The sequence below is a fragment of the Gavialis gangeticus genome, unplaced genomic scaffold (assembly GCF_001723915.1).
Source record: "Gavialis gangeticus isolate Ggan-Ray unplaced genomic scaffold, GavGan_comp1, whole genome shotgun sequence".
Taxonomy (NCBI): Eukaryota; Metazoa; Chordata; order Crocodylia; family Gavialidae; genus Gavialis; species Gavialis gangeticus.
The window spans coordinates 135,471,111-135,482,390 of NW_017729022.1; the positions used below are offsets into that span (position 1 = coordinate 135,471,111).

The window sequence follows — 11,280 nt, forward strand, 5'->3', positions numbered from 1 at the left end:
AATCAATAGGTTTGAGGAGAGGGGGGTTAAGAGGGGGAAGAGAAAGAGAGAACTGCATGGAGGATGGAAAAGAAGGTAGCAAGAGATAAGAGAGGAGACAGGGTCATTGTGTGTTAATGGTGAAGATAAGAATCTTTCCTTCCCTGTTCTTCCTAGTCTTGTCTCTCTCTCCAAACCCAAAAGCAACTGCAGGTCACTTTGTATAGCAGTTACAGAGAACATCTCAGCCATAACCTGGATTGCTGGATTTTTGATAATGTAGTAAAGGGAAGTAACCCAAACACAGAACAGTTTTAACCGAGAGCAAACTAAACTTCAAGAACTAAGTCATACCTTCTTTCATGGCATGTATACAGGAGAGACAGCAGAGAGCCATATATACATCACTTCCTTAGGGGCCAGGGACTTCTCCTTCAACTGCTCATGGGTGATGCATGTGTCCTCATGAGAAGGAGAGCTGAAAGGTAGCAGCACCCTGCAGAGAGGCAGTGCACTGTGTGCATTGCAACACTGTTAATGATCAACCATGGGCTCAGTCCCTCCTTAGAAAGTGGCAGCAGATCTGGACTGACATTTGATCTTAGTCAGTCAGTTCCTTTATGAACTATAAGTGGGAAGAAGAGAGGAATGTTTTGGTGATGCTCCCCTACTGATGCATTGTTAACTACACTGTAGGCTGAACCTGCAATGTAACTGGACCCCTCGGGTACCAGCTTGCAGCCTTGGTAAGGCCTGCCTTTATCTCTGCAGATGACAGTTTATGGAGGGTTGATTCAAAGCAATCATTTACTGGTGGCCTGGCCTCTACTGTTTGAAACTGGTGGTGGGGCAATCTTTTCTGAAATAAGTAGAAAAACGTAATAAGTCTTTAAGGGCATTTTTAGCACGTGCTCAGGGTGGGGCAGGCTTCAAGAGCTGCTCTAATTAAAGTACCTACTGCATCTTGTGTATCAACATCCTTGCACATCAGAATGGTAGCAGGGGCATTTTAACTAAAGCTCATTTGATGAACTTTATTTAAAGTGCCCTCGCCACCATTTTGAAGCATGGAGATGTCGATACAGGAGGTGTGGAGGATGGCTGGAGCATGCTAATTACCATGCTCCAGCAGACTCGATTAAGTGAGTCTGCTCTGATGCCCTGTAATTACAAAGCATTGGAGCAGCCTCCCATCACATCTACCCTAAGGTACCACTCTGCCTTGTCTTCTTTCTGAAACAAGAGTATGATTTACTTTTCCAAATTTTGAGCTGGCCAAGAAGGAGACATGTCTTAGTTTCCCCTCGTATTTCTTGGTGTGTGTTAGACCTTATTAATGGTCTCTTTGTTCACCCCACATTGAGCTGCAACTGCAAGATTTGTTCCATTAAGGACGAAGGTTGCCATTAGCCTGCAACCTAAGGATCTTACTTAGGAGATCATAAAGGTTAAAAAGGGATGACTTATCTCCAGCATGAAATCGAGGGCATGATTCATTTGCCAGGGGGTTGAGATCAAAGGAGCAGGTTTATTTCAGTTCTTGAATCGTAATAAAATAAATAAACAGAGTTGGATATTAAGTTTAAAATGCAAGAGGGAATAAACCAGTCACTCCAATGACAATTACTGATGTGTTTCTCTCTGTGGAATAGTGCTATTTTCTATTCAGACTTTTATCTGCAATGCTGCCTCTTGCCAGTTTCCTAGCAGTAGAGTTAAGAAACTGGAATGATTCTGCTTCGGTTGAGGAGACAGGCTCCCTGCCTTTCCCTTACCCCTCACTGTCCCCAGCCTTTACTGCAGAGTAACTGGAATGATTGCAAGCAGTGCGACTTTTCACAGCCAGGCAAATGTAATGGTAAAAACAAACAACAAAAAAAGAACACTTGTCTCCATTACACTGCAAGGTGAACTTTTTAGGGCTTTCTCACCCAGTGATGATCCCAGAGTCAGTGCCTTGCTGGGTAATCAGTGAGTGATAAAACAGCCATGCATGACAGCCTACCTAGTAGAGGAAGTATAATTGAGCTTCAGTAAATTAAACAATGTAGGCTATGGCTATACAGTAAGTTTATGGTATTCAGGCAATTTCAAGACACTAATTAGCACTGCCAAGTGACATGGCTGATTAGAATACACCCAAGCTGAGTAGTTTACCCCTGTGAACACTGGAATATTGCTTCCCATTTAGGAAACAGCCTTTTTGAAGCAGCTTAATGTGCTTGAGGAAGCTGCTGTTGACAATAGTATGTGTGCCATATGGAGACAACCATGCCTTTGTGAGGACAGGAAGCACAGTCATCTCCATTTTACAGATGGGAAAACTGAGGCATGGAGAGGTCATGGAATCACAAAATTAGGGTTGGAAGGACCTCAGGAGATCATCTAGTACAACCCCCTGCTCAAAGCAGGACCATTCCCAGCTAGATCATCCCAGCCAAAGCTTTATCTACCTGGGTCTTAAAAACCTCTAAGGATGGAGATTCCACAACCTCTCCATGTAACCTCTTTCAGTGCTTTATTACCTTCCTTGTGGGAGAGTTTTTCCTGATAACTAACCTAAACGTCCCTTGCTGCAACTTGAGACCATTGCTCCTTGTTCTGTCATCTGCCACCATTGGGTGCACCTGCATGTGTGCCCAACTGTGCAGTTGTTAGCAAGTACTAAATGACTGTGCAGTAACCACTGGCACTGCACAGTCCATTGCCACATGGGTCGTTTCTGACCCTTCTGCGCAGCTGCAGTGAGCTACTGCGCAGTAGTGGCAGTGTCACGGTTTGTATCTGCCAACACAGTCACCGTAGCGACAAGCTACATCGCGTTGCCATAGCTCGTCACTATGGCAACATAGCAGCTCATGTAGATGCGCCCACTGAGAACAGTTTAGCTCCATCCTCTTTCGAACCCCCCTTCAGGTAGTTGAAGGCTGCTATTAAATCTCCCCTCAGAGTCTTCTCTTCTCCAGACTAAGTAAGCCCAGTTCCCTCAGTGTCTTCTCATACATCATGTGCCTCAGCCCCCTAACTATTTTTGTTGCCTTCTGCTGTAGTCTCTCCAATTTGTCGATATCCTTTCTGTACTGGGGGCCCCAAAACTGGACACAGTACTGAGGATCTGGCCTCACCATTACTGAATAGAGAGGAATAATCACTTTCCTTGATTTTGGCTCATGGTCTCAGTCAGTTCCCCACAAAGTGTGGGGTTTGCGATTTTCCAGAATAATCAATACTTACCTTTAACACCTTCAGCTTAAGAGACTTGGCCAGCATCGTGCAGGGAGTCTATTAATGACAGTAAAGTATACCATCATGGGTATTGGTGTTATCCTGCAACAGGCAATAGAAGGGAGCAAATTGTAATCAGACTAGGTAAAAAACAGCATTCTCCATATCTTGTTGTTTAGAAAAACACGGTGATTATTAACAGGATGGATTCCAGTGCACTGAGCTTGCAATAAAATAAGGTATTAATGCCTGCTATTTACTTCCAAGCCTGGGAACTACCACTAACAGCTGAGAGTAACTGCAAGAAAAATCGTCTTCTAAACATCTTTGAACATTTATATAAAACCAGAATGGTGGGCTGATGGTTTGATTTTTCAGTCTTGCAAAGTATTCATTTAGCTTTGGGGACTGTCAGCTTATTATAGGAGAAATGTTTCTGACAGAGAAACTCCAGTGGTTCCGGAGTCCTCCAATCACTTTGTGTCCAGTCTGTTGCATTGTTGACCTAGATAAGGAACGGCTTTCTCTGGTTGAATTAGTAAATGATCACTTCATGCTGGATAGATGTGAAGCATCTGTACTAATTGTTTTAGGTACCAGCTGTCATTGATAGTACAAATCATAGGGCTTAGTTTTCACAGCTGGAACCCCTAGAGGGCCTGGATGAAGTTGCTTAAAGCAAGTCCACTTTGATTGGCGTGCTAGTGTTAGCCAGTCATTTTTCTGCAAGATGGTTCCCTCCTGCAGGTTTCTGCTTGGGTTTATTTCACTATCTTCAGGGTACAGAGAAAGGTATTATTATGAGGTTTAATGAAGAGGCATATGCTGTGATAATGTACCCAGCTCTACAGCTCTGTCGCATTGATCTGGATTGGCAGAGATGAAGAAATGATCCAGAGGATGTTTGAAACTGTAGGCAGAATGAAGGGTTAGTTGTCATGAAGACTAAGAGGATGTTGGTAGGCTAGAGGAAGCAAATAAAAAAATTGGCACCCCAACTGAGTGAGAGCATCTGCCACTTGCAACACAAGTTGTTAATTTTGCAGTTTTATTAAATGTTAGTCTATTTTAAGTACTGGGTAGCCACCTCTTTCAGTGGCTTTCTTTGCCCTTTCTCTCAGACATGGACCTTGCTGTAAGTCTTTTACCCCTTGGTCACCTCCAGAGCAGAATGCAGCAATACAGCCTACCTAGCACTGTATCTTATGATCATTCTGAGATGGAGAATCCATCCTCCCAGGTGCTGAGTCATGCATTAGACAGAACATACCCCACTAGGGCTCAGTAATCTGCACTGGTTTTCATTAAGTTTCCAGGTGGGATTTCAATGCATTGGTGTGTACTACATTGCTATTGTTTGTATCTACTTATACTTATAGTATCCACACATTTCTCAAAACACAACAGAAAGGAGTGTGCCTTGAATACTTTCCATCTAGAGAGAAAGAGGATGGGGGAAGGGATGAGAGAAGAAGGGGAAGACAGGCATAGAAGAGCAGATAAAGTGGCAATTGGCTGTGTTATGGCAAAGTAAGGGTGACTTAAATATGTATCTTAAAACTGTGGTATATAAACTATTGCCATTTTGTGCCACAACTTATAAGTACCAGTTAGGTGGGCAATATAATGGTTGGGGAGGCCACAGCAGAAGAGATTACCATTGTTAAGATGGGTTATGAGGGTCCAACAAAGATTTTAGTAACAGCGATAGAGACAAAAGGACACTTGAATACTGAGGAGGAAGAAGCTGCAAGATTTTGATACAGTTTTTGTGGGGTGGGCATCACAGTGAATTTGAGCCTCATTCCCAATTTTGTCCCTGGTCAACCCAGATGTAAATGTGTATCTGGTCACTAGGACAGGGGAGCAGGAAGCAGACAGTTGTAGTGATAGTACACAGGGGAGCTGTGTGGTTGTAGAAACTGGTGTGTCTTAGCCATATGAGCCTGATGGGCCACCTGGCTCAAGTGAACCTTTTGTTGAGCTTTTGTTGGGAATGATGGGAATGAAAGTGTTAAAGATGGATACCTGCAGTAGTGAGCAGTGATGAATGGGGGTGGGCGACAGAACAGCAACAGAAAATGGGGAGGAGTGAATGAAGATTTGGAAGGAAAAAGAGCCCAGTGTGGGTCTTGGTGACTAGTGGTGAGGCAGTGCAAAACAGAGACCCACAAGATAAGCTTAGAGGTGGGACAAGAGGGAGCAAGTCAAGAAAAATGAAATAGATTTCTGATCTCTTCATTCATAATTGGGAGCTGAAGCCAGGTAAGGAATGGAGAATTGGAGAACTAGAAGAAGAGTAGACTTAAGTTCTTCCATCCAAGTAGCAGGAAAAGTACTCACCAAAAATATGCTGAAGGGATGGCCAACACAACAGGGGAAGAAACAGTCGTGGAAAAAATGGGCGTGATGTTGAAAAAGCTTGTGATGACAATATCAAAAACTGTAGAGAGGTCAAGAAGATGAGGATATCTGGATCTGGGTGGAAAGAATTTGTTGAACTTTGAGAGGTCTTTCAAAGCAGGGAATGGGACCTAAAGCCAATTTGGATGGGTTCAAAGACAGAGACGGAAGAGGAAAACTTGCAACATCTTTTATAAGAACCCTGAAAAAAGAAAAACAAATGGATTGTGACTACTTATGACTAATTGTAGATTACCTCAAAATCTTAATGCATGATTACTTAAAAGCTGCTGCAGCTACAGTTAGCAGAGTGCTCATGACAGAATCCCTTATTTCAAAAAGAGACAGGTGAATTCAGTGCTAACTTAGGGCCTTGTTACATGTTACGCTATGAGCCGCACACGTGTTGGTAGGTGTTAGCACTAGCTCAAGTTTGGAGCAGTCACACTTCAGGCCAGCAGGGGTCTGGAGAACTGAAAGGTAAGAATCCTCCTCCCTCCCACTCTGGGCCTCCCTCCTGCCCCAGGAGCTCCCCTGGTTTCCCCCACTCACAGGGCTCCTTCCTGCCCCTCGAAGTTCCCCTCTTCCTTCCCCGCCTCCACTTATTTGTGACTGTCCATGCTATTTGTCCCAGGGGAGCAGGCAGGGAAGGGTTAACCTGCTTGCCCAGGCCCCACCAACATTGTTGGGCTGCTGCTCTTCTCTGGGCTAGTGAACAGGGCAGGATGGAGCACTGGGCGGGCAGTGAACAGGGATCTGGGCTGCTGGTAGGCGGGGGAGGCAGTGGGCCCAATCCCAGCCAACAGGGGAGGAGGAGTGGGTGGGTTGCTTACACTAAGGCATAGCCTAGATTGGCTACAGCTTAATGTCATGAGCTGGTAATACAGATAATAGAGAATCCTGCCCTGAATTGGTGCAACTATAAGCTGCCTAAGGAGTGCTTAAAACTAGTTTCAGGTGTTAACATGCAGACAATCCAGGGGTTAATAGTTCCAGGAGCCACTCAAAATAACCATGTACTAAGGCCCTTGGTTATGTCCCTGAGAAGTTCTTGGTTTTACAACTTGCTTTTAACCCTTTCTGCCCATCAGATTTGGAGCTTGTTTTTATTACAGGGCTGCTACTGCCACCAGAGCCAGCAGAAATATGGCAGCAGAACCCATTATCTTCCAATCTTTTGATTTAATGCATTCAGTGGCATGGAAAACATATGGAGTATTACAAGAGCCCTGAGTTTTTTATGTTGACTTTGCTATACCATTTCCTGGAATGGCAGTAGATATGCCAATAGGTGTCCTCATCTGTCAGCATAGCCTCGTCCATATTGTCATGGAGTGAGGCTTTCCAGCCGAGCTGTGTCACCCGGAAGGGAGAGGGGATGATCTTTTCATATCCTTAGCAAAACATTGTAGACCAAGTCTTGACCATGCTGAAAAGCCTGGCTTTTCTCTCCAGCTTCAGTCTTAGTGTATATTGCTGTTTATAATGGTATGGAGCATACAGATCCTAGAAAGGCACTAAAATAGATCATCCACCTAAATACTGCAAGAGATTGCAAAACATTGTACAGTTGGATAGCCATATTTCCATCAGTCTCCTTGCTTTATGGCTTTTATATCCCATAATAAAATGATACTTTTCCCCCCAGCTTTTGTCCAAAGCAGATACTGCATTACTCTCATTATACATTTTAAATCATTAGAATATAAATTATTGCCATAAAATATTGAATAACTTATTTTTCTTTTGATCCAGGTGGCAAGCTTATTGAGGTTTTCCTTACATTTCTCCAACCATAATTAGCTGGCAAAAGTCTTTCTATTATTCCCAGGACAACGTGTTTGTCATTTTGAAGCTAAAAAGCATTCACAGAATTTGCTTTTCTAGCTAAGAGCTAATTAAGGCCTTGCTCCACTAAGGACCTACCCATGTGCTTAACTGTCCTCAAATAAATAGTCTTCTTGGAACCAGCAGGACTGTTCAAACAAGTACAGTTAAGTGCATGTGTGTTTTCAGGATTTTTTTGTGCCTAAAAGTAGGTTAGCAGGACAAAGGCCTTAAGCAAAAAGGGTTACATTTATCTTCAACTTGGCAATGGATGTATGATAATTAATAGGTGCATGATAATTAATTATGTGTACAGTACTCATACTAAAAATTCAAAATAATTCCCCCACCCCCAATCCCCCTTTCTGCTTCTGGTGTGTCCATGCTCTACACATGGATTGTATTAGAAACAATTCAAGAGAACTTTTTGCATGTTTTGTTTCAGTTGCAGGTTGAACTTGATCAGGAATACCAAGACAAATTCAAGAGACTCCCTCTGGAGATTCTGGAGTTTGTACAGGAAGCAATGAAAGGGAAAATCAGTGAAGATGGAGACCACAGTTCTGCCCCTTCCTCTCTGGCATCTGACAGTGGAAAATTGAACCATAAACCTCTGCAAAATGAAGAGGAATTGGAAGATGATCATCCAGAAAAAGTATTTGATACTCCTTTTTAGCTCCCCAAATCAGGCTACAGGCAGCGATTACTGTGCCAGGGCATGCCATGCTTGTGTTGCCCACTCTCTATTTTCCTGTTGTAAGCTGCCATAGAACAGCTCCTAAAGACAGGAGGAATCTGTATTCAAATGCACATTTCCCAAAGGAACGTTTTATAACAGTACTGTGCAAAGGTCTTCATTCTCATTCTTCGTTTTTATTATTATGCTAAAGCTTAGTGCAGTTATAATGGGGAAATTAATGTGTTAACCATCTTATTTTTTTCTGGCCAACTTACAATGGGTAATTTTCAGGCCATGTGCACTGTTAAGAATGTTTAATGAAGACCAGTGCATTGTACAAAGACTAATGTGCACAGATTTCCTTTTGAAGTGCCAGTGCAAAGTGTTCCAAACTAATACAGATCCTACCAAATTATATAACAATACTTCATCATTTTGTGTCCTATTTTCTAACTGCACCTTGACAGCTGTACCATCATTTTACATTTGCACTGAAACATTTAACCCTTTTTAGCTTTGCAGGCACTGGTGGCTTGCTCTCTCGATATTAGGTTTATCATATGAAAAGAAATATATTTGCTGCTCAAAATTCCTTTGTTGGAACTGTGGTTATTAGAGCAAGTTTAAAACAGAGATGAACTTTGTTTGTCTAAAGTGTGTCGGTCTGTGCGTGTGTATGTGTATGCTGTATACTTGTGTGAGTACATATATGTTTGTGCACATATATACATGTGCGCATACATAAATTTATATACACACACAGCATGTATGCGTTTTGGAGGTGGTCTGATCTCATGGCAAAATGAAACGTTTCAGGGATATATGAATAGAGAACTTTTATGGATTATATCTGAGTTATATTGATATTAAATAATCATTAAATCAGAAGATTCTTTTTGTGGTGTTGGTGTTGTAAATTGAAGTAGTTTTAGAATATAAATTTGATATATATTTTGCAGACTCAAAAGTATTGATTTTACGTATCATATTTTAAGCTTACTGAATTTGATAGGACTATTAAAATGTTTAGGACTACAGTATTTGACATTTAGCAGTATCTTCCATAATTTTTAAGACTGAGGTTCAAATTTTACTAAGGTCTGAAATTGAAAAGCAGATTTAAAAACCTTATCATTGTTACTTAAAATATGTGTTAATTGGTTTAACCACACCTTAAAATCTGAACAGAGTTTATGTACTGCATCACATGCACGAGGGGGGAGAACCTGCATTTTATCAGAAATGTATATGAAATAATAGTGAATCTATGAAAGCCAGGATATTGGAAAAGGGAAAATACATTCTCTAGCGTCCCGTCTTCAAGAAAATATGAATTATGAAAACCTACACATGGCCAAATTATACTACTAAGACCACTTTGCACTGTCAGAACAGTGCAAAAAAATAACTGGCTCAAAATGTAGATTTTTCATGCTTATGTCTGATCCTGCAAACACGTGAGTGCCTTTAGACATGTAAAGAGGGCTGCTAAACTCCCTGGAACCACTTCGGATAACCATGCTCATATCATGTGTTTGCAAGATCTGAGCCTTAATTTGTATTTTAAAAAAGTAAACCTGAAATTGTCTACCAGGAATATAGCAAAGCATTTTAATACATGATAGCATTAAAGTTACTTTATTTCCTTTCCCTCAGGATGTAGTATTTGTAGTAACTTATTTTATTTAAATTTAAGCAATAAATATAGATCAAGCTTAAATTTTGATTTAAATAACACGTGTGTGTGTGTGTGTGTGTGTGTGTAAGTTCAAACCATAGAAAACAAGCAGTATTTTGATGTTCCTTTTTTAAATGTAGAGCAGGTGGAAAGAAAAATTGCACATTGTTTGGATATCATATTTTGGATTAAACTATTCTAATTGATAATGAACCTCATGTAGTGAACAGAAGACTCAAATGTCTGACCTTCCTCTTGATTTTAGAACAAGTGAATCCTCAGTAATCATTGTTTTGCACTTTTGGGATCCACATTAATCAGTTGGTAAAAAAACTAAAATGGTCAAAATGTAATGCTGCATTTTATAGAGCAAAAATTAACCAGGCTATTTAAATTAGAGAGAATGTACTAATAGCAGTGTTCACAACAAAACTGAAGACTATTGCGTTACAAACATGGTAGTATACTGCAGAGCTTTATGGTAAAATCCTGGCTTCAGTGAAGCTCAGTGTGTCAAAATTCCCATGGACTTCAGTGAAGCCAGGGCTCCACCCTTAGTCTTCAAACAGACTTGGGAAAACCCCAATTACTCTTTTATTTATATTTAAGAAGTTACTAGTTGGATTCAATATACTATCAGCTGTAGTCATTTTACAATATGTTTGTATTTGCCCATTTCTGTACTCACATTTTTTTATATCTGTACAGTGCCACTTTTTGAAGTTGTAGGGTAGTGTGTAATACTGTACATCTTGCATTATTCAAACTATTGCAGTGATACAAATACCATTTAATATTAATATTACTTGAACTAGAGTAAGATAATGAAAAAGGGTCTTTATGATGTGCAAGTCTTGTGCCTTTTATGTATTTGCCTTGTTATGTGTTGAAAATGTGGAAATGCCGTACTGTGGACCTTTCTGTTGTATAGAATAGAGCGCTCTATATTAAACTAGATTGTGCACTTCAAATATCTTTACACTACTGACAAATAGCTTGGTTTTTGGCAGTATAAACAGAATTTTAAAAATTCTAATGAAATGCCGGACATTTTGGATTTAACATGTTCATAATTATGTTAATTAATACCCATGTATTAGTTGAACATTCATTAAAAGATAACTAAAGGGACATTGCTTGCCTTTCTTTGAAATCAATGTTGCTCTTGTACATTGTACTAATAGTGTATGTGATTGATTGGACTTTGGTGATTTGCTTTCAAAAAAAGTAGGACAAAATATTTCAGTTAACATGTACATATTTTGGTTTCTTAATCTCAGATTGTTTCAGATGCATAATTCACATTTTTGTAAAAATTCTATGCAATTTTGTGGCATGATGTTTCTTCCACTTGTAATTTTACGTGCTTTCATCACAGATCCAAAGGACAAATAAAAAAAAATTTCTTAACACAAGACAATTATACATGTTTGTTTATTTACTGGCTCAAAGGATTTACTTCCAACTACCAAGCCATTTGGTGACCGGA

At 40.5% G+C, this 11,280-nt stretch overlaps 1 protein-coding gene across 4 annotated transcripts in view; it reads left to right on the plus strand.

Annotated features, from left to right (window-relative positions):
• PLCB1 (phospholipase C beta 1) overlaps positions 1–11,010 on the plus strand; it is a 948,624-nt gene extending 937,614 nt beyond the window's left edge. For 2 of the 4 annotated variants that reach the window (XM_019516217.1, XM_019516218.1), the window contains one exon: positions 7,880–7,962. Coding sequence is in view for 2 of the 4 variants with exons in the window: in XM_019516216.1 (XP_019371761.1) it covers positions 7,880–8,110 (231 nt within the window). In the remaining 2 variants the exon portion in view is untranslated. Of the gene's footprint in view, positions 1–7,879 lie in introns of all 4 variants that reach the window. The other 2 variants (XM_019516216.1, XM_019516219.1) reach the window with 1 other exon arrangement.
• The last annotated feature ends 270 nt before the right edge of the window (positions 11,011–11,280 follow it).